This window comes from Taudactylus pleione, unplaced genomic scaffold (genome assembly GCF_031769625.1).
Source record: "Taudactylus pleione unplaced genomic scaffold, aTauple2 ptg000824l, whole genome shotgun sequence".
Lineage (NCBI taxonomy): Eukaryota > Metazoa > Chordata > Amphibia > Anura > Myobatrachidae > Taudactylus > Taudactylus pleione.
The window spans coordinates 3279056-3303070 of NW_028285226.1; the positions used below are offsets into that span (position 1 = coordinate 3279056).

At 46.0% G+C, this 24015-nt stretch overlaps 1 protein-coding gene across 1 annotated transcript in view; it reads right to left on the reverse strand.

The window, feature by feature from the left end:
- LOC148474661 (vitamin D3 hydroxylase-associated protein-like) overlaps positions 1–24015 on the reverse strand; it is a 49843-nt gene that overhangs the window by 7307 nt on the left and 18521 nt on the right. The window contains exons 5-13 of the mRNA XM_088458281.1: positions 22847–22887; positions 18685–18809; positions 18316–18441; positions 16532–16626; positions 8101–8200; positions 5280–5323; positions 3429–3587; positions 1338–1693; positions 975–982 (exon numbers count right to left, since the gene is read on the reverse strand). Coding sequence (XP_088314407.1) covers positions 975–982; positions 1338–1693; positions 3429–3587; positions 5280–5323; positions 8101–8200; positions 16532–16626; positions 18316–18441; positions 18685–18809; positions 22847–22887 — 1054 coding nt within the window. The remainder of the gene's footprint in view (positions 1–974; positions 983–1337; positions 1694–3428; positions 3588–5279; positions 5324–8100; positions 8201–16531; positions 16627–18315; positions 18442–18684; positions 18810–22846; positions 22888–24015) is intronic.

A 24015-nucleotide genomic window follows, 5' to 3' on the forward strand; every position in this document is an offset into this window, starting at 1 on the left:
ACCCCAGGACCTGCATTGCTAAGTAAATGGATACCCCCTGATTGTAGAGCAAGTTGCGCAAGTGTAGTATAAAAAGTTTGTCCGCTGGCAGAACAATCCTCTGTATTCGAGAATCCAGGAGTGCCCAAAGATGTACAATCCGCTATGTCGGAGATAGGTAGGACTTTATCCAATTGATGAGCCAGCCGTGTGTTTGCAGGCAGTCAACGGTCAGGTGGAGATGTCGTTGTAACACAACTGGTGAATGTGCCAAGATTAAGTGGTCATCTAGGTATGGCAGGATTCTGATTCCATGGCACCTGAGGTGGGCCACCATAACTTCCATTATTATGGTAAATAACTGAGGGGCTGTTGACAGACCAAAGGGCAGCACCCGAAACTGGTAATGTTGCTGCAGAACATCAAACTATAGGAACTGCTGGTGGGTTGGAGTAATAGGTACATGCAGATATGCATCCTGAATGTCCAGAGAAACCATGAAATCCCCAGGCTCCAATGCCAGGACAATTTATCACACATTTTCCATGTGGAACTTGGGTACTCGGATAAATCTGTTGAGGGGATGGAGATTCAGAATAGGCTGGTGAGACGCATTCGGCTTCTGAATCAAAAAGAGAGTGGAATAAAAACCTAGTTCCTCGTTGAGCCGAAGGAACCGGTATTTTCACACATGAACGCAGCAGGGAGTTAATAGCTTCCTGGAGGGCCAGGGCCTTGATAGGGTTGATAGGGTCTGATGGGGGACATGTGCAAAAAAAATAGCTGGGGAGGACACCTGAGGAAGGTGAGGGCGTACTCCTGAGAGATCACTTCTCGGACCCAAGCATCTGTTGTTGCTTAATGCCAAGATCAGACGGAGAGTTTGTCGTCAAACTTAGAACCTGGACGTCTGGCCAACCAAGACTGCTTGGATCGCGGCTTAGTAGTCTTGTGAGAACTAGACTGCCTGGGAAAGGACTGCTCACTTGCCTTACCATGAGGGCTAAAGAACAGAGAAGAGGACAGCCTAGGCTTAGGGACAGCTTCTTCCTAAATATGGGAGATGTAGGTCAGTTTTACCCTGGTAGGGTCTTATGGCAGGCTCTCTTCCAGTGCCTCTGCCCATCCTTCGATAGCCTTAGCCACACAGGCCACGGCCATACTGTAGCTGGCCTGCTGATAGCGCCAGAAAGCAAGCAGACTGACTTGAGACAAGTAAAAGCAGAGTAGAACTTCTGACAAAGCGTGCCACATGCGAATCAACAGTAGGAGGGATTTCTGACTTAGCACACTCACTATTAGGGAGAGGGTAAAAAGACACTAGTCTTTTTGGGACCTGGAACCGTTGCCAGGAGTACCCCAAGCTTCCCCCATGAGCTCAGTTTGCTGTTCTGATAGAGGGAATTCAGCCTTAACCACCTTTTGACGTTTAAACATCTGGGTTTTTGGCTTAGGGGCCGGCTCATCATCCTCTACATTCAGGATCGATATAACCGCCCTCACTAAAGGAGGGACATCCACTGTTGAATGACGGTTCTCCTTGCCCGAGGGAGACCCGGAGAGAGAACCCTGTGCATCATTTGCCTCCACAGATGATGCATTAGAATCCGAAAGCGGGGTGGACTGAGAGGATGATACAGTCCGCCTAAGTGTTTTAGTGGCTGTCTGTCCGCCTTTTGCTGATAGGCGGCAGACGATTGAGCCATATTCTGCACTGAGTGGACATAAACATCCATCCAAGGAGGATGCATAGGGGTTACTGACATAGTAGGCTGTAATAGCTGTGGGTACCCCATGGTGGAAGGCAGCATGAGGGCTGATAAGAGGTACACTAGCTGCGTCATAACCTATGATAAGGAGGACACCAAAGGTGGCTCCTGGACAGGGGCTGGTACGGTGGACTGAGGAGGTGGTACATAACAAATAACACACAGACCATTCTGCATGAAATCCTAAGGGGACAAGCCCGCTGAATAGGATCTGCAAGTAACCAGCACAGGGGCCTCAGGCTCCTGTTTACCCTTAGAAGACATAGTAATAACCAGCTAGCAGCACACAATCAGTGTATGACTAGTAATGCAGAGTGACACCTTTCACAAATACAAGTAAATGTGAAGTAATAATGAACCCCTACACGCCTGGTAGTTGAGGGTTTAAATAAGAGCAGCAGGGATAGATATAACTGACGGAACGTTTTAAGACAGTATAATGCACATAAATAAATCTACTTATAATGGGCACTAAATCAACTACTCAAGCCTCAAAGGGCTGGCAGAGTTATACAGGAAGACTGGACCCAAATCTCCTGAGACCTGTAGCTTCAGAATTAATGGCTGCTGAGTGTCTCCTATAGGCAGGGACGGATTAAAGGGGGGGCGACAGGGACGATCGTCCCTGGGCCCCCACACCTGAAGGGCCCCCACACCCAGCCATCGGGGTTAAAGTGAACCAGAGGAGACAGAACCAGTTCCGCCTCCTCCGGACACCTAACCCCGGTGCCGCACGGAGACACCAAACGCCCGCTGAGATTGTAACCAGCAGGCGCCCGGCTCCTTCCCCGCAGCGGCAGCCAGAGCCGGTGACTAGAGCTCACACGTGAGTTCCGGCTCAGGCAGTGAACTATGGGAGAGACGTCATGCGTCTCTCTCATAGTGCAGAGGAGCAGTGCCAGCCGAGCGGATCAGAAGGCAGCGGGAGCGGGGCTTAAGGTAAGTATGATTTTATTTTTTTCTCTTTTTAGCGCAAGCGGCTTTTCCACTGCTGTGGGGGACATTACTCGGGGGGGGGGGACTACTGGGGGCATTACTACAGGGGACATTACTCGGGGGGGGACATTACTACTGTGGGCATTACTCGGGGGGGGATTGCTACTGGGGGCAATACTCTGGGGGCATTACTACTGGGGGCAATACTCGAGGGGGACATTACTACAGGGGACATTACTCGGGGGGGGACATTACTACAGGGGACATTACTACTGGTGCCACTACCACAGGGGGCATTACTACTGGTGCTACTACCACAGGGGGCACAACTACAGGGGTATTACTACTGAGGGCATTACTATTGGTCACACACAGGAGGCATGACTACTGGGGGCACAAATACAGGGGTATTACTACTGGGGGTATAACTACAGGGGGCATTACTATTGGGAACACTACTACTGTGGGTATAACTACAGGGGGCATTGCATAGGGGGCACTGCATAAGGGGCAACACTCCTGGGGGCACTACTACTGGGTGCACTGCATAAAGGGCACGTAATGGGGGCCCCCACATGTTTGTTGCCCAGGGGCCCCCACAGACCTTAATCCGGCCCTGCCTATAGGGAAGAGGGTGAGGAGGAGGAACAGCTCAGAAGCGGGAAATCTCAAAGTGAGGGATCGTGCTCTGGGCTGGGGGAGAGGATGCCGGGGGAGAGCCTACCTCCCCGCTGCTACACCAACCGCCGGGTGCCGCTGGCCTCTTCATGGTCCCCGATGCCAGCTTTTAACTGCACCTTTGGTCTAGAGGGGGAGCGGATGAAGCAGTCACCCCACTGCAGCGTCCTCTGGCAGATCTCCACCGCCGGAGGTAAGGGCGTGATATCACTATCACTCTTTTTTCTTCAGAAACACAAAAGGACTATTTCATTTTGTTGTGGTTTTACGTTTTGATATTACTTCACATATGGTCTTTTATGTTTGTGTTTAAATTTCATATTGTATTCCACAGAGTGGATCATCTCTAGAAAAGGAAAAACCTCCATATCAACGACCTCCACGATTTAAGTATAATTTTATCTGTATCGCCTTAGATCTTTTTTCCCATTGCTTTTTAATTCTTCCCCTGTAAGTGCCTAAACCTACCCCCCCTCCCCGCTCCCTAAACCTAACCCTCCCGGGGGGGGTGACTAGCCCTAACCTACCCCTGGGGTTGCCTAACCCTAAACCAACCTTCCCCTAGCCTGACCCTAACCCTCCCAGGGGGGTGTCTAATCCTAAATCCCCCCCAGGAGTCCCTAACATAACCCCCTCCCTGCGGCTGTCCGCACCCTGCGCCCGGCTTACCTTCGTTCGGTGTGCCAGGCGTCAGGATCCCAACGTAGGGATAATGATAGGCGGCAGGATTTTGACGCCTATCATTAGTCCCTTGGCGGGATATGACAGTCGGGAAGCCGGCGGTCGGCATTTCGCCCGCCGGCTTCCTGACTACATGCATTTTAGACTGGTCTTAAAAATATCCGCATGTTTACACCATGTATTCTCCAATTCTTTTACTGTGTAAGCCCCAACCACAATGGTCAGTAGACAATTCCTCATACCACCCAACATTTGCAAGGGTCGCACGTAAATTTGGGGGCCTTGTCATACGTCACGCCCCCAATCTTAATCATACTGGGGGCCTCCTTCCACCGCTGCTCTGCTATTTCTTCCATAGCTGTATCCATAGATTTATCACTCCCTCTGTATCATACATGCCTACTCTCCCGGAAGTCGTGGGAGGCTCACGATTTTTTTGGTAACTCCCCGCACACCCCGTAGAGTAGGCACTTCTCCTGCATTCCTGCCCACTTCCTAGTGAAGTAGGCAGAATGGGGGAGAATTTCTAGAGCAAACGTGGATTCCCGTGTAGGGGGCGAGGCTTAATGACGCTGTTCTGCAATAATCAAGTCATTTGGTCCCGCCCCTATTTAAATTTGCACCAAGGACACAGAGTGTGAGCGGGTGGGAATTTATGTGGAATAATCCACCAGGGTAATATATCTATGTAGAGAAAAGTGATTGGACACTGACAGGACATAGATAAACAATATTTTATTGACGTCAGTACTTTGTAGGTCCACCACGTGCAGTGATTACTGCAGACACCCTTCTTGGCAAACTGTCTGTCCACAAGTTACTGGATAACAGCAGGGGGTATGTTTTGCCATTCCGCCTTACGTACACTGACCAACTGTGACACTGAAGAAGGTCGAGTCAGCCTAGAACGCACCCATCGTTCTAATTCGTCCCAGAGGTTCTCACTGGGGTTAAGATCTGGAGTCAGAGGTGGCCAGTACATCCAGGTTACCACATTTTCTGTATACTAGTCCAGCGTCACCCTGGAAACATGGCAGGTGACATTGTCATCCTGATAAAAACATTAATTGCTTCTGTAGAACTGCCACAATGAACATCTTTATACTTCTCAGAGTTAATGTGACCATGCACGGACCCATGCTAAACCAGCTGCAATGCAGAGGTGTCCAATCACTTTTGTCTACATAGTGTACATTGTATATGAGAGATAATCTGGAAGAGCACACAGGGTCTTACCTTGCACCAACACTGGAATTTAGAAACCTGGAAATCCTCGGATACTGGAAATATTTAAAATAAGATTTACGTACAGGGAAAAAATATCAGCATCACTATAAATTTTAAAATATTTTATCTTCAAGTTAATATTAGATGCCACATTGCAACACTGAGTTCTATGTACTATACAGATGGTTCAGGATCTGCTCTGAATGCTGAAGTTTTATAATCAGTGGCTATGTAGCTAACCAACAGCGTCCAAATATCTGGAGACGGAACCAGTTACGCCTCCTCCGGCCCACCTCAGCCCAGCGCCGCAGGTAGGCTCCATTTGCTGGGCGCCCACTGATATTCTGTTACCAGCGGGCGCCCAGATCTTTCCCCACAACAACACTGGCAGGTGGAGGCTGGAGCTCACTCCAGAGCTCCGGCTTCCAGCTCCTGAAGTGTGCACTATGGGCGAGATGTCATGAGGTCTCTCCCATAGTTCCGAGGAGCAGCCTGTTGAACGGCCGGGGATTCAGGTGCGGTTCTTATGGTAAGTATTGTGTTGGGGGTTTTTTGTGTGTAAGCAGCATTACTACTGGGGGCATTACTATTGGTATCACTACTACAGGGAGCATTACTATTGTGGGAACTACTACAGGGGGCATTATTATTGATGGCATTACTATTGGGTGCATTACTATTGCAGGCATTAATATTGGGGGCACTACTACAGGGGGCATTACAGCTAGGGGCATTATTATTTGGGAATTACTATTGGGGGTACTACTACAGAGAACATTACTACTGGGAGGCATTACTACTGGGGGCATTACTACTGGGGGCACTACTACATGGGGCACTGCATAGGGGGCACTGCATATGGGGCACTGTATAAGGGGCACTACCACTATGGACACTGCATAAGGGCCACTGCCACTACTGCGGGAACTGCATAAGGGGCACTACTACTGTCGGCATTATGTGTATTAGGGGCACTACTACTGTGGGTATTGTGTATACGGGACATTACTTTGGGTTAAAAAGTTAAAATGCCCATTGGTCACAACTTAATGTACCTGCTGCTTACACACCGCTAATTTCTTCTCATGGACTCAAGGTCTAAGGATTACTATTGGGGCTAGGAAACCCATGTCAGGGGCATTATCAAAGTGTCACTTAGGATTTTAGCGAGTATTAAGTGAAGCAATAAAACATAACATATTCACTTATGTAACCATTGTGTAAACCATTGTGTCTGCCGGAGCAATGACAGATTTTCGGAATTATGCTGTAGAGTGAGAAAGTTACTAATCAGTGTTAGGGCACCTGGGCGCACTTACCAAACACAGGGACAGGAGTTGGGGGACAGGAGCAGTCTGTTTCTTTACAGTAGTATTCAGGTTATGGGCTTTTGCTAGATATGTTATATATTCTCATATAGAAAAATCATTTATTAATTAGTGGGATAAAAGTATAGCTACAATATGGGGCCTGTTTATTTATTATCAGGTTTTAGACCCAATAATTAGAAAATTATTATTGCCAATAAGGAATGATGTACCGCATGCATGTATTTAAATGCACTCGCAGGAATCTGTCCTTGCTGATTGTAAAAGTAAAGTGATCACTAATGTGACCACTTTGCTTTCAGTTTTCGGGACGTTAGTTACCAGGGCCAAGCTCTGGAATGAATTGCTCGTTTCCGCATTATTTAAGGAGAAATTTGATTGATGAATAGAGCTCTAAGGAACCTATTCATCATCACTTAATTTTTACAAAAGTTGTAAAAATTAAGTTATTGGGCCATTCATTAAGGAGGTAAAGTAGGAGATATCACAGATATCTCCTACTTACCTTCCTCTGGCGGAATGGCCCGCTGTCCCCATACACTAGTAACACAGATATCTCCTACTTACCTTCCTCTGGCGGAATGGCCCGCTGTCCCCATACACTAGTATCACAGATATCTCCTACTTACCTTCCTTTGGCGGAATGGCCCGCTGTCCCCATATACTAGTATCACATATATCTCCTGCTTGCCGTCCTCTGCCGGAATGGCCCACTGTCCCCATATACTAGTATCACAGATATATCCTGCTTACCTTCCTCTGGCAGAATGGCCCGCTGTCCCCATACACTAGTAACACAGATATCTCCTACTTACCTTCCTCTGGCGGAATGGCCTGCTGTCCCCATACACTAGTATCACAGATATCTCCTGCTTACCTTCCTTTGGCGGAATGGCCCTCTGTCCCCATACACTAGTATCACAGATATCTCCTGCTTACCTTCCTTTGGCGGAATGGCCCGCTGTCCCCATACACTAGTATCACAGATATCTCCTGCTTAAATTCCTTTGGCGGAATGACCCGCTGTCCCCATACACTAGTATCACAGATATCTCCTGCGCGGAGTGGCCCGCTGTCCCCATACACTAGTATGGGGACAGAATTCATCAAGCACCATAAATACAATATTTTCAGAGCTTGATTGCTGGAGCATTCGCCATCTTCTGTATGGGAAGGAGTCCTGGGTCGTGAAAAGGGATCCTTTCGGATGTCGGAGCTCTTGTGTGCATGCGTGACCTCCTCCGAGAGGAGCAATGAAAGTGTTCGGGAAGACAGCTGATTTGATGAATTCCTCCGGCGCTCTCGTCGAGAAGAAACGTTAACTATCGAAGTCCGTTCGGACAATGATAATTAACATATTGAATAGACCAATTAGTGTTTATAATTATGTTGTGTTTTTTTCATTTTTGTTTATAATGAAATTGTCCGTGTTAAATTTAATTAAGTTCACAAATTTACTTACAGTAAGAATTGTTTTTTTTTTTTTTTTCGTATCTACATACTATCGGCCGGAAAATGAAGCCCGGGATCCTCTTCACCACGTCGGGCATCTTACAGAGTTGTGCGCATTCCCCCAGGTTGGGGTCTATGAAGTTGTTCTTACTAATAGAAATAAAATACAAGGTGGTTATATAAAGTGGCCCCATTTATTCACTACCCCTGAAATGCATGAGTTTTCCGAACATTCCAGGAGAGTGGGCAACTTACGGACAAAGGTTTTTAGTTTCCCCTGCCTATACATACTATGCCAGGTTATCAGCCCCCGCCATCTTTATTAGCCCCCCTGCATTTCCTGATCACAGAGGTCATGGCATCAGAGACTTCCCCACAAACGCTGGCCAGGATTTTATTATGGATCCGTTAGAGTGCTGCCTCATGTGCACAGCACTCTAGAGCTTCAGCAGTCCCACAGCTGAACATTTAGTTCCCTGCTGACTATAGGCCGCATAGGGGAGCAAGGCCAGAAAGCATCACAGGTGGCCACATGGTGCCTGCAGACAGTTGAGGCCCCCCGTTGATAGTTACACCGATTGTCATAAGATATTCTTTAAGAGCTCTGCTAGGGGGGAGATGCTGAGCAAAGATCCTTATGCACATCAACTCATCGTAACATAAAGGGATTCTCTCCCGCTTTCCTAAGTGCCCTCCAGTCTGCTTACTGCAATGTTATCTATATATAACTAGAGAATTATCCTCATCCCTGTGCTCTGATCCATTGGAGATTCCATTCCACAGCTGGCAATATTCTCATATTATTGGCTCTGTCTGAGGTAAAAAAAACACCAAAGAAATAAAAAATACTTAATTTCTATATATACTGTATATTGTTAGAGGTGTCCAGCATGGAATCTGGTATCCAGAACATTAGGTAAATCCAGAAAAAGTTCCTGTGACTGAGGACAAATTATGTGATAATTAGGGATGCAATCGGGAAGCCGGCTGACATTAAACTGACAGCTGGCTCCCGACTGTCATATCCCGGCGAGGGTGAAATTCCCGGCGTCTAGATGTATACGCTGCTCATTTCCCCGATGCCGGGAGACCGGCGCCCGGCATCCCGATTGAAGGGATGCTGGGCGCCGCGAGCGGACAGCCGTGGGGGGGAAGGGTTAGGTTTAGTGCACCCGGGCGGGACTTAGGGTTAGGCACCCCCCCGTGAGGGTTAGGGTCAGGCTAGGGGGAGGGAGGGTTAGGCACCCCCCCGGGGGACTTAAGTTTAGGCAGCGGGGAAGGGCTGGTTAGGGTTAGGCACTTACGGGAGGATTAGGGTTAGGCACTTGGGGGGAGGTTAGGGTTAGGCACCCCTAAGGAGAGTTAGGGTTAGGGGGGTTAGGTTAGTCTATACCTACCTTACAACGATCAGGATTTCCAGCGCTGTCGGGCTCACGCTGCCGGGATGTGTTCCAGTGTCGTGCTGCCGCTGCCGGGAATTGAACCACCGGCCATGCGGGGGCGGTATTTCATACCAATTCCGATAATTATATGTACTGAATAACTTTTCCCTCATTCACTTGGGTCATATAGCTCCTCTCAGTGATTACAGATGGTGGAGGCCAATGGCCATGTCTCCATGTATGTCTCTCACTTCATTCTCCTAATGCTCCCCTTAGAGATTGTTTGTCATGGCTGTTTTTTGTGACTTTCCCTTCTTGCACTTGTGTAGCAGTGCTCCTCTCAGTGACTGTAGGAGGGTCACTGGCGGGCGTATCTATAATGGGTGCAGGCTATGCAGGGCACATGGGCCCCTGGCTCCCTTTATTCCGTTGTGTCGCAGTGCTCCTCACAGTGACTGTAGGAGGATGTGATCATTAGTCCTGTCTGGGTGTACAACATTCCCTTGTATAGCAGTGCTCCTCACAGTGACTGTAGGAGGATGTGATCATTAGTCATGTCTGGGTGTATAACTTCCAATTATTCCCTTGTGTAGCAGTGCTCCTCACAGTGACTGTAGGAAGATGTGATCATTAGTCATGTCTGGGTGTATAACTTCCCCTTATTCCCTTGTGTAGCAGTGCTCCTCACAGTGACTGTAGGTGGATGTGATCATTAGTCATATCTGGGTGTACAACTTCCTCTCATTCCCTTGTATAGCAGTGCTCCTCACAGTGACTGTAGGAAGATGTGATCATTAGTCCTGTCTGGGTGTATAACTTCCCCTCATTCCCTTGTAGAGCAGTGCTCCTCACAGTGACTGTAAGAAGATGTGATAATTGATCCTGTCAAGGTGTATGACTTCCCCTTATTCCCTTGTAGAGCAGTGCTCCTCACAGTGACTGTAGGAAGATGTGATAATTAATCCTGTCAAGGTGTATAACTTCCCCTTATTCCCTTGTGTAGCAGTGCTCCTCACAGTGACTGTAGGTGGATGTGATCATTAGTCATATCTGGGTGTACAACTTCCTCTCATTCCCTTGTATAGCAGTGCTCCTCACAGTGACTGTAGGAAGATGTGATCATTAGTCCTGTCTGGGTGTACAACTTCCCCTCATTCCCTTGTAGAGCAGTGCTCCTCACAGTGACTGTAAGAAGATGTGATAATTGATCCTGTCAAGGTGTATGACTTCCCCTTATTCCCTTGTAGAGCAGTGCTCCTCACAGTGATTGTAGGAAGATATGATCATTGGTCATGGCTGTGTTTATGACTTTCCTCTCATATTTTTATGTTTTCTCTTGGTTTTTCCATACTTTTGTCATATTATAATTATAAATATGACAAAACCCTTTTTATTTTTTCTGTTCTTTTTCACTTCAATATGAAAAGGGGGTCTATTTACTAAGCTTTGTTAGGAGATAAAGTGAACGGTACCTTACCACCGTTCACTTTGGCCCGTAATCAATTTGAGCCGAGCTACGGCCCGGACTTAACGCTGCCTTTGCCTGTTTTGTAGGCGTTAAAGTATCGCGCGCGTGCCCGCGTATCCCCGTATTCAATTTGAAAGTAGGCGAAAACGGGACCTGGCGATACTTGGATCGGCGTTAAAAAAACTGGAATTTTCGGGAAATAATCCTAGGACCCCCCCAAAAGATGTCCAGACATGGGGGATCACTATGGGTACCCCCGTTTTTGACTGCAAAAGAAAAATCGGGTTTTAAATAGCCGCTGCAGGTGTTTTTTTTCTTGACTTTGAAGAAGTGATGCAGAAGAGCACTTAGCTAATTTTTTTCGTTTTTAAAAATGGTCCCATCAAATTTGGGGTACATGAAAATGGGTACTAGCATATTTTTAAGTCCCAAAACGCATTTTTATAAATTCTGCAAAAATGCACCTGCCACGGCTATTTGAAACCCCGACTTCCTTCAGGAGTTAAAAATGGGGGTACCCATAGTGATCCCCCATGTCTACACATGTTTGGGCGATTCACACCACGTAGGAACTGTCAGTAGCCGGAGCCAATCAGCGGCCGCTCTACAGTCAGTGCAGCCGCTGATTGGCTCTCGGGAAGTGCCAGCTCCATGCATGTTCCGTCAGCTGGCATTCGGGAGCTATCAGTATGTGTGGCAACACACTTACTGATAGCTGTTGTGTGGGTCGTGTAAACTCGTTTTTTTGTTTTGCTAAGTTCCTGGATTACTGCGGAGACCGGCGCCAGGATATAGGTGAGTATGAATTTTTCTTTGCAGACCCATTCATTGAGGACAATCTACTGGACAAGGGGACAGACACATCTGGTATAGGTAAGTATGTGTGAATGGGTAGGTGTGTGTAATAAAGTTATACTGTCACGGTGTGTGTGTTTTGTCTTTTTTTAACTATTTATTTTACAGTGAAGTTACAGGTGCCGCATGTCTGCTGGCACTTGTTGTTCCTCAAGTGCAAAATGGCAGGCATGCTGTCACTTGTAGTTCCACTGTAAAACACAATAGTTTTACATTATTTGCCCCCCCCCATTACATCCATACCCACCAAACCAGAGGTATGGGGAAGAGCCCCAGGCTTCAGCGTAAGCCTGTGGTGCTCGGGAAGGGGGGACCCAGAGATCACCGGCTTGCGCTGACCGATTTGGGATGCTAATGCTTTGGACCTGGAGCCCCGGTGATTGGGTCTCCTGGCTGTGGCATTACACCCCAGTCGGTTGGGTCTGGTGCAGGTCTTAACTATAGGGGGATCCCCACGTTTTTTTTCCAACTATATTTAAAACCAGAACTGGTCCCTGCAGCCTTGGGTTGGTTTCTAAAATACGGTGGAACCATACACAATTTGTTCCCCATATTTTTAGAAACCACCACTGCCTGGCAAGCCTGGGGCTGGTTTGGCTTTTGGGGGGGAACCTTATGTAATTTTTTTTGTAAATGTTTACCCCGTTTTTTTACAGGTTAAACAAAAGGGGAATTTTCAGGAAATATTCTAGGGAACCCCCTAAAGATGTGCAGATATGGGGGATCACTATGGGTACCCCCATTTTTAACTCCTGAAGGAAGTCGGGGTTTCTAATAGCCGCAGCAGGTGCATAAATGCGGCTTTGAATAAGGTGATGCAGAAGAGCATTTAGAAGTTTTTTTAGGGCAAAACAACTATGCCCATCAAATTTGGGGTACTTGAAAATGGGGTTCAGCATATTTTAAACTTGCTAAAGTGACTTAAACAAATCGTGAAAAATCCACCTGGCGCAAACACCTGCAATCAAAAAACACATGGGGCATACTTGGGGACCCCCCCAGAGTCAAGTTCTCTAGTTTTTAAGTTTGTGCCCCAACTTTTTTTTTTTCGCCCCCTTTTTCAAAGTAAATTTTTGGGGTGTCCTTAAGTTTTGTTTTTTTTACACAGATTACCTTTGGGGGACTGACTGAAGGCTGCACGGCGTTTCTCGAAACGTTGCACCCCAAAACCCCAATTCTGCACTTTTTACCGCCTGTCATTCATAGGCGATACTTTACCGCCTAGGCGGAAAGTCTTTGAAGTTGAATACGGGGTAAAACCAAAACAGGCGATAATGACGTCATCATCAGTAAATTACTGCGGATCCGGACTTAACGCCTCAAATTGAATACGGCCCTTTATCTCCTAACAAAGCTTAGTAAATAAACCCCTATATAACACAGAGCAGCATTTTCATGTACCATACCCTGACAGTGATTGTTACTAGCCAATTGTGCAGACACCACATAAATGTACTTCATACACAGTCTAATTAATGGTCGCATTTCACTTTTTCAGATAATTGCTGACTACAATACTTAAATACCTGTACATGGCTTAACTGTGTATAGTGTGCATGTTCTCTTCATGTTTGCATGGTTATCTCCCACAGGCCACAAACATACTGAAAGGTTAATTGGATTCCTTCAAAATTAACACTAGTCTCCATGTCTGTATGTTAGGGAATTTAGGGGGAGATGTTTCAAGCCGCAGAGTGGGATAAAGTTACGCAACGCAACCGGTCAGCTCCTGTCATTTATCTAGTGCAGCATTTGAAATGTTAGATGCTGATTGGTTGCATTGGGCAATTACACCACTTTATCTACAGTGGTGCTTGGAAGTTTGTGAACCCTTCAATATTTTCTATATTTCTACAGAAATTTGGCCTAAAGCTACCTCAGATTTTCACACAAGTCCTAAAACTAGATAAAGACTAAAGCAAATGAGGCAAATAAATTAAACATGCTAATTTTTACATTTTTTTGAGGACAATGATCCAATATCACAGTTGCAAAAGTATGTGAACCTTTAGGCTTAGCAGACAGGGCCGCCTTCAGATATCATGGGGCCTGGGACGGGCCAAATAGGCAGAGCCCCCCCAGCCCCCATTATACAGAGCCTCACCCTTCCCCGAGTAATCTCCCTCCCTCCTCACAACGAGGGCCCCGGGGCCTTCCCACCCACTACTTTTTCCCTGTTAAATCTACATTTACTGACAGGCGCCACCTGCGCCCAGTACTATATCCTCTCCCTACCTCTCCAACCGCCCGCTGCTGTTGCAGTGTTTATGGATGCTCCCGTCTGCTCTATTGTGTTATTGGTTAGCAGCACAGAGCAGGCTGGGAGCATCCACTCTGCCTGCCTCCAACAGCCAGCCACATACATAGCAGCAGCGACGGGCGTTTGGAAAGATAGTGAGAGGGTATATTGTAGTAGTGGGCACGGGCGGCCGCGGACCACCAGCCGAGCCTGTCAGTGAACGTAAGTTTAGCAGGGTGGAAATAGTGGACAGGCGGTAGGAGGAGCGGTCGGGCCCCCAGAGTATCCAGGCCCGGGACTCCAGGCCTGGCCGTCCCCCTTGATGGCGGCCCTGTTAGCAGATACTGTATTTTGAAGGTGAAATTAGAGTCAGGTATTTTCAATCTATTGGATGGCAATCAGGTGTGAGTGGACAACTTATCTTTTTAAAAGAACAGGGATCTATCAAAATCTGATGATCACAACACATGTTTGTGGAAGTGTATCAGGCCATGAACATAGGAGATTTCTAAGGACCTCAGAAGAAGAGTTGTTGATGTTCATCAGGCTGGAAAATGTTACAAAACTATCTCTAAAGATTTTGGACTCCATCAATCAACAGTCAGACAGATTGTGTACAAATGGAGAAAATTCCAGATCATTATTACCCTCCCCAGGAGTGGTCGGCCAAAAAAGATCACACCAAGAGCAAAGCCTCAAATAGTTTGCAAGGTCACAAAGGAACCCATTGTAACCTCTAAACAACTGAAGGCCTTTCTCACGATGGGCTAATGTCAATGTTCATGAGTCCACCATCAGGAGGACACTGAACAACAATGGTATGCATGGCTGAAAAAGCATGAAAAAGCAAAAAAAATGAACATTGCTGCCCATCTGCAATTTGCTAAAGATCACCTGGACAAGCCTGAAAACTATAGGAACAATGGCCCTCATTCAGAGCCACTCGCTATTTGCGGTCGTTCGTTCTAAAACAAGGGGTGGCTATTCAAATGATCCGTTCGCAAATTGCAGTCTGTTCACACCTCTAAGTCTGAACGAACGAGCAAAACATACGCTCGTTTATTTGTTAAAAACGCCCCCTGGCCGCTCGCACCATACGTCATGTCCGCTATTTATTAGATTAATCGAGTACATCGTACAGCGTATGAACTGCTCGCTATTCTTGTGGTTGGTTTTTTCAACCGCTATTTTGCGAGCAGTTCTGAGTTAAAAAAAAACAAGTGACGTGGTCAATGACGCTGCTGTATTAATTATGCACACCCTTAAAACGCCCGTTTTGACCTTTAAGCACGTCTGCGTTCTGATCTCCACTCCCCGTTTACAAGCACCTTCCCCTGTTACCACCCACATACGCCTCATTCTGTCACTCAAAATAGCAGGCACTCGCTATATAGCGTACAAACGATTTTCAGCCGCACTGACTGGTTCGCGCATGCGTACTAAAAACCGTACGCATGCGCAGATGTGCGAACATCGCTCGGAACGAGCGTACGGCCGCTAGCAAGCGGCTCTGAATGAGGGCCAATGTTTTGTGGACAGATGAGTCCAAAATAGAGCTTTTTGGTTTAAATGAGAAGCATTATGTTTGGAGAAAGGAGAACACTGCATTCCAGCATAAAAACCTCATACCATCTGTGAAACACGGTGGTGGTGGTGTTATCATGGTTCGGGCCTGTTTTGCTGCATCTGGCCCAGGACGACTTGTCATCATTGATGAGACAATGTATTCTGAGTTATACCAGAATATTCTAAGGAAAATGTCAGGACATCTGTCCATGAGCTGCGTCTCAATAGAACGTGGGTCATGCAGCAAGACAACGACCCAAAGAACACAAGTCATTCACCAAAAAATGGTTAAAGAAGAATACATTTTAAGTTTTGGAATGGTCAAGTCAAAATCCTGACCTTAATCCAATCGAAACGTTGTGGAAAGACCTGAAGCGAACAGTTCATGGGAGGAAACCCACCAACATAACACAGTTGAAGCTGTTTTGTACGGGGAAATGGGGTAAAATTCCTCCAAACCGATGTTCAGGACTAATCAACTAGTATCGGAAACATTTAGAAGCAGTTATTGCTGCACAAGGGGGGTCACACCAGATACTGAAAGCAAAGGTTCACATACTGTTGGCACTCACAGATATGTGATATTGGATAATGTTCCTCAATAAACAAATGAGCACGTCTATTTTTTTGTCTCATTTGTTTGATTTAGTTCTCCTTCTTTACTTTTAGGACTCGTGTGAAAATCTGAGGTAGTTTTAGGCCAAATTTCAGCAGAAATATAGAAAATTCTGAAGGGTTCACAAACTTTCAAACACCACTGTATCTCCAAAGCTTGGTACAGCCCCCTTTAGACTGTAAGCTACAACAGGGCAGGGACTGATATGAAACCCAAATAATCTCTGTACAGTGCTGAGTAAATTGTGGTGTTATATAAATAAATTATTATTCTTCCAGGGTGCTATGCTTAAATGTATTTACCCCTCACCCTAATATCCAGCTTTCATTGCTTGTACTCAGCACATGCCACTTACAACTTATCTGCTACGGTTTTCCCTTTGTCTCCAAGAAACGCCTTCCAGAGCAGCTCATATGCATAACCCACTCGTGGAGGCCTGAACAAGATGAGCTGAAAAGAAAAATTTAAATTTTAATAATTTTATATAATCTAAAATTGGTGAAATATAAGTAATGTAAGCAGTAAATGTAGAAGTGAAGAGGAAATTGTTGTTGGAATACTACAACAATTCTAGTCTTAACATTGCTTAAGTAGTTACACTGGAGGTACTGCAGGTGGTGCTGTTACCAACATGTTACTAGATGGTCTTTCAGTCTAGTGCAAATCGACTCCATGTTAGTTACTAGTTATGCTGTGTCTGTATGGTGAGAAACCGGCACTGTTCATACTACAGTTTTGCTTCATAAACCTTCTATGTTTGTTTGATGACTGATCAAAGAAGCAAGGTTATAGGACCAGGCACCATGCATCCCAGTCACCATACCTGGCACGAGAATACTGCAAAGGGCATGTGGGATGCACTACAGAAGCTGCATGAATGATCCAGTTTAAACAGAAAATTATTCCTAAGAATACTTTACCAAATGAGACTTGGCAAAGCAAAGGACACTCAGAAGCATGTAAATGCAATACAGGAGACAGTCTATAGGTGAAGATAGAAAGTGCAATAATGTAGTACAGGTTGAGTCTCCCATATCCAAATATTCTGAAATACGGAATATTACGAAATATTGAATTTGTTTCACATGACTGAGATATTGAAACCTATACTTTTTGATGGTTCAATGTACACAAAGTATGTTTAAGGCACAACATTATTACAATTATTGTATAAAATTACCTTCAGGCTTTGTGTATAAGGTATATATAAAACATAAATTAATTTTACATATGTTCACAAACTTTGTTTGAGCCACAAAATTATTGAAAATATTGTATAAAACTACCTGCAGGCTGTGTGTATAAGGTGTATATAAAACATAAATGAGGTCTGTTTAGATTTGGGTCTCATTCCCAAGATATTTCATTATGGTATGCAATTATTCCAAAATACGGAATATTCTAGTAAGGACATTTATGTGCTTACCTGTTAAATCCTTTTCTTCAATTCCATAGGACACAGGCTTTACGCTTGGTATAGGTTGGTGAGTAGGAGTCTAGGCACCAAATAGTTAAAACTCTTTACCCATGAGCCCCTGCTCCCTCACCCCCATGACCCTCTCCCAGCCACAGGCAACTCAGTTAAGTTAACATGCCTAAAGCAAGAAGGAGGAGAAGGAAGAACGAGTCACATACAGGTCCAAAAAATCTCCTTTTCTTCTTTCTCCATAGGGGACACAGGCTTTACCCTGGGATATCCCAAAGGTAATCTCCTAAGGGAGGGAACACTCCTGAGCTGCACTGAGAACTCTTCTCACAAAAGTCCCAACAGAAGAGGTGAAGGTATCAAAGGAATAGAACTTCACAAAGGTATGGGCAGAGGACCACTTGACAGCTTTACAAAGTTGCTTCGCAGAGGCACCATGTCGAACTGCCCAAAAATATATATATATAGTAAATACTGCTAGTGCATGCATGATAATGTACCAGATTAAGAACAGCTATGCATTATAGAAAATACATCATAGTCCTGTGAATTATAACATATGTATAATGTATAATTCAAGTTCACAGCTTGGAACCTGATCCCTAGAGGAGAGATTGGCCCCCAGGCAGTAGGGCCTACCAGGGGTTTGCTCTGTGGGCCAGTCTTAACCTTGACATGTACCAGAAAGGGCCCCATCTGCGTGCTCCTCTCACCTTGTGTCCAGCATCCTCTAGAAGATGTTTGGTTTCTAGAAGAACTCGTCTCATACCGGGGTTCGCCTGGAAATATCCGTCCTCTTCATAATATCCAATTCGGAGAGGTTTGGTAGAGGAGTAAATCTATAGAACAAAGATCAGCGAGATGAGGGTGTGTCGTAGTGTTGGCCACTAAGTGAATTATAAATTCTGTACTAAGCTCCCGAAAGATATACCCCGTTTTCTGCTGTAAACATGATATTATTATGGTTTTCTGTGGAAATCGGTATAAATCTCACTCCTCCCATGGGAACATCAGAGTTAGGGAGCCCTTCCCCTATCCCCATACACTCCTCACCTATTATATATGTGTGTGTGTCTCATTACCTCCTCATTGAAATGAAGGGGTGGCAAATTTGGGTCCAGGCGAAAAAACTCATCACACCATAGAGCCCTCATGGAAAGTACCAGAGCGTCCACATCTCTCGCCATAGGTCCTGTGCATAGTGACACTGAAATAACAGATACATAATAAATGTTCACCCTTTTTACACTCCATCGCAGTCTGGGCAATAGGAGATACCAAAAAAACGTCCAACCCCAATATAATGTATTACTATCTGTGCAACAGACATGCAACAAATGCGTACCTCTTATATCCTATTACTATCATAGAAATAACACACATGCAACACATGTACACAGTACCTGTTACATCCTATTACTGTCATAGATATAACACACACATTGTACAAATATGCACCCTCTCTTACACGTTTTTAATGTCACCATTGACTCCCATTAAAAGTGTACCTCTCTTGTACCCCATTACCCTCACTGAAGTAACAGACATATAATACTCTGTGCTGTGTACCGGTATCTCAGTTTACAGCACAAAGGAGCAGCTGACTGGGGTCACAGAGCATGAGCCCAGCGATCAGCTGACAGGAGTCCCGAAGGAGCTCACTGATCACCAGCCCCTGGTGCAGGTGAGTGTTATTTATTTATTTTATTCTGATTATTTTTCTATGTAATCAGCCTGTGGTCTATCAGACACACATGGCTGATTACAGAAGCCTGCTCCGGGCCCTGCTTTTCCTGTCAGCAGGCAGGGAAGGCTGAGCTGGAGATGGGAAAATGGGGGAAAAGCCTGCATAACGCCATCTCTAAATAGCGTTATTATAGCAGGACTCCATCCCCTGCATCTTTTCACAATTTCTTTTAGTAATCTGAAACAGATCACATTTTCCCTTCCAGGTATGGGAAAGGCGATATGCCTACTAAAACAGTGCAAATTTAAGGGCCGTGGAGTAGTTTTTATGAAAACTGCTCCAAAAGCTCTTTAATACATTTAAGTTATACTAAAATCAGTGCTCGAAGTGGGAATTTAGAGGTGGGGGTATGGAAATTTGAATAGCCCCCCAGCAGCACACTACACACCCCTTCTTCCCCACTGAGCTGTGGAGTGATCTCCAGGGTTCCCTTAATTGAGAGCTTGTCTAGGCTGTATTATGGCTGATGCTCCTGAACAGGAGAGTCATAGCAGCTGAGCTGCGTCTTCTTGTTTCTGCATCCAAGAGTACCGACAGCAGAGCAGCAGTTGTCCCACCCCTGAACCAGCTCATCAGGTGAACAACTGCCTGTCAAGGATCCGCGACGCTGGTAACTTTGAATGACAGGGGTACAGGGGCGGATCCAGGAAAAAATTACAGGGGGGGGCACCATGATTGACATGTGTGGTGTGGGGGGGGTGCCAACTGTGTGAGGGAGTGTGGCCCATGTGCTCACTGTGAATATAGGGTCCGTATATATAGATAATTGTATCATATACAACAATATATATGGTATATAGTTCTACTTTTACTTTGAGCAGCTCAGTGGATTAATGGGCATATTCAATTAGCGGCGAAAAGTCAGTTTCTGCGGAAAAGTATTGCGAGTGACGTCATTTCGCCATGTGAAAAGTTTCCTCCGTATTCAGGGCCTGATTCAGAGCCGGACGCTCTTTGAGAGCGCTCGCTCTGAATCAGGGCGTCCCTTTTTTTTTTTTAAAGACAGCCTCCTGGCCGCTCGCATAGCTGTGGAAGACCACCCACAGCTTATGCGAGCGGCCAGGTGATGGTCGCGATGGTCAAGACCATCGTGCTTGCGACGAGACCCTTGTGGTAGGGTCTCGTGGCCGCAAGCCCCAGTGGACTTCCTACTCTAATAGAGCAGGAAGTACACCTACTGACATCACGAGTGATGTCAGTAGGGCCGCCCACAAACGGCAGGCATTCCTGCAGGAACGCCTCCGTTTGCCCAGCCAACCCCCCCTGCCCGCCTCCAAAACAGGGCAAGCTGCCCCGCTTTGGTGCGAGACCCGTAACGACGGAGCGCCCGTCGCTGGCCGGGTCTCACGCATGCGCACGCCGGAGCCGGCTCCAGCGTGCGCAGGGGGGGACCATTGACCTGCTTGCGAGTGCTGTGCACTCACGAGCAGGTCTGAATCAGGCCCAGAATTCCATAGACTTTTCGCCGCTGCGGAAAGTCAATGTATTGGAATAGGCGAAAAAGTTCCGCCTATTAATAGGTGTTTTGGGGTGCAAAGTAGCGAGAACCCCCCTGCAAGCTTGGGACAGATCCGCAAAGGTAAACTGCATCAAAAAAAGTTTAAAAAAATACTTTAGATCACCCCAAAAATTTACTTTAATTTTGGGGGCGAAAAATTCGAAATTTGGGGGACAAACTTAAAAACTAGCGAAATAGACTCCAAGGGGGTCCCCAAGTATGTCCCAGGTGTTTTTAAGATTGCGGCAGGTGGATATTTTACGTTTTTTAAAACTTCACTTTAGCAACTTTAAAATATGCTAGCACCCATTTTCATGTACCCCAAATTGCTGGGACTAGTTATTTTCACCAAAAAAAACCTGTTAACTTGTACCCGCTCCACCCCCCTCTTGATGCCCCTGTGTACGGCGCACGTGATGTATTGTTACATCGCTTGACACATCGTTTGGTCACACCGTCGTATGGTGTGTACCCAGCTTTAGAGGCCATTTTCTGCTCCTGTTAAAATATATCATTGATTACAATCTGTCACATGACCTCAATAACAGCACTAATATAGATATGTTTTATTAATACAGAATACTAACAATTTATTAATATATTGTTTTAAGAAACAAGTGGCCCTGTGTGCAATACCCGCTAGTACCCTCCCCCTTTTTGTTGTGTCTCCATTTCCCCTCGCCTCCCCAAAAAAACAATCAATCAATCAGTAGTTTATAATAAAATAAAAATCTGAATTTACTTAAAAGTTCACGTTAGCATTAGCAGCACAAACCTTTATCAGTGAGGGTCCGAGGGACAGGAGCCAGGAGATGCAAGAATAAACTATATTAATAAGTAGGCTATGAGCTGTCAATCACTGACAGTCAATGCACATCATTTCTGCACTGATTGTCAACAAGCGACAGCTCTGTATCAGTATATGTATACAGTAGTTTCTTCTTGCTGCAGTGGCTGTCATCTCTGTCAGGCTGACCTTGGACCCCAGCCCTGCTGTGCTGTGTTGTGTGTGGGTGCGGAGCCGTGGTGCTGTGTGTTCTACAACAGAAGCAGCACTTGCCGGGGCTTCTCCTGAGTGTTTGCTGCTCTCTGTGCCTGTCGCAGACAGCAGTTCCAGTGGCTGCGCCGTGGCTCCTCCTCTACTCATGACAGGCGGCTCCTAATCTCATCAAGGGTGCGCGGCATAATGTCACATAAAAGTCAGGAAGGCAGCTGTTGCCAAGCCGACAGACTCAGTACTATGCTGTAGTCCTGTAAAGTAATTTTAAAAAAAAGTGCCCAAGAATGACAGGGGAGGTGCCTCAGTGCCACCCTCCTGAGTCCGCCACTGCAGGGGTATGACTCACTCGGTATCACTCACTCAAATCCGGCGCCGGGCGTGAGCCAATGAGAAGCTGACACTTGGTAGCTTCTCATTGGCTGGAAAGCAGCGTCTGGCTCGCAGCCGAGCCAGTCTTAAGAAGCTTCCCATTCTTGATTGGCAGCTGGTCTACGAGCCAGGATTGGCTGGCGACCAGTGCCAACTTTGAACTGCAGTGCGGGACCCGATGCTAGTCCCAGCTCAGTCCCAGCACTGACTGCCGCTTGTTGAGATGTGTCCCCAGCGGGACACATCTTACACAATGCTGCTGCTGTTCCTGCGCTATGGGATCCCATACTCGATCCCAGCGCTGGGGTGCGATCGCTGGGCCGGCGGGTCCCCACAGCAGTCGCACCCTCCGTAGTTAGGGCGGACTCAGAAGCGCCCTCCAGTGGCCGGCGCCCCTAGGCAGCTGCCTAAGCTTGCCTAGTGGAAGAGCCGGCCCTGGCCGCAGCAGTGCATGTTGGAAGACTTATTGGTCACAATACTCTATGCAATTATCGGCCTATTCCACCGATAATCTACATATTGGGCTCATAATTGCATAATTTATGCCCGCCATAACATACAATATTAAATTAAACCAACCAGATACAATTTCCAACATCTATTCATCCACAAATAATATGCAAATTTTACCTGCAGTCATTCCATCAATGCACGCACGGACTCCACGAAGGCTGCAAAATGAAATATTATATATTATATAGGGCTAACAATTATTATTTAACTTTAAATCCTGACTACATGTCTTTAGTGCAAATTGATGTTATTTCATCTACCATGATTGAATATTGTGCTAGAAATTAATATAATCCCATCCATCTTGACCAAATATTGTTCTAGAAACTGATATTACCGTACCTACAATTCTCTGACCATGCATTCTGCTAGAAATTCATATTCTCATATACTGTACGAATCGGTCCAGTTGTAAATAGTTTATGCACCATTATTTGTGCTGGGTTACCTGGGGAATTGGGTCTAACGGGAACCTTGGAATTCACTAGGAATCCCCTGCAAAAGAAGTGATGGACATTAGCCCAGGGAACTCTGCTCATGGCTGCTACTGATGAAGAGGAGGAGGATCAGAAACTGGTGAGGGGCTGGCAGCACTTTGTCATAGTCCATATAGATTCGCCCATTTCTACCCACTGTACATTCTTGGGAATTGCCCCAGGATCTGCTCAACGATTTCAGTTTGTGGATTGTGTACTTAAAAAAAAAAGTTGCTACCTACAGCATAAAATTAAATATTTTGTTTTGGAATATATTGGTCAAGAATGATTCACTACAGTTTGTGGGCCGCACCATAAGACCATTGCACACCCGTTTTATGCTACATAGAAGAATTTTAAATAAATATCCAGACAAATTACATTATATCAGAATGGTTCTCTAAAAAATGCTTCCAACAAAGGAATTGAGGGCATGATTCACTACCTTAAGCAATTACATATGCAATAGCAATTACGCACGCAGTTCAACTACGATAGTATGCTAATACATTGCGATCGCCATGCCCTCGCAGCACTTCCCAAGGAGGCCCACTATACTCAGCACACATCCGTAATGTTTAGCAAGCCTGCAAAACCATCGGTACAATCGAGTACCATCGCAGCCTCGCGCACATCAGAAATTGCTAACAATGCACACTATGAGATCTCAGACTGCGTAGGCCATCGCAGTGGATAATTTATGCACGCCCCAGCAACGGCGTTCAAATGCACTGGCACACCACCGTTCGCCTCCCCACAGTCCCGATAATAATTGGCCGATTGGGTGCATAATCGCAGTTGCGTAAGGTA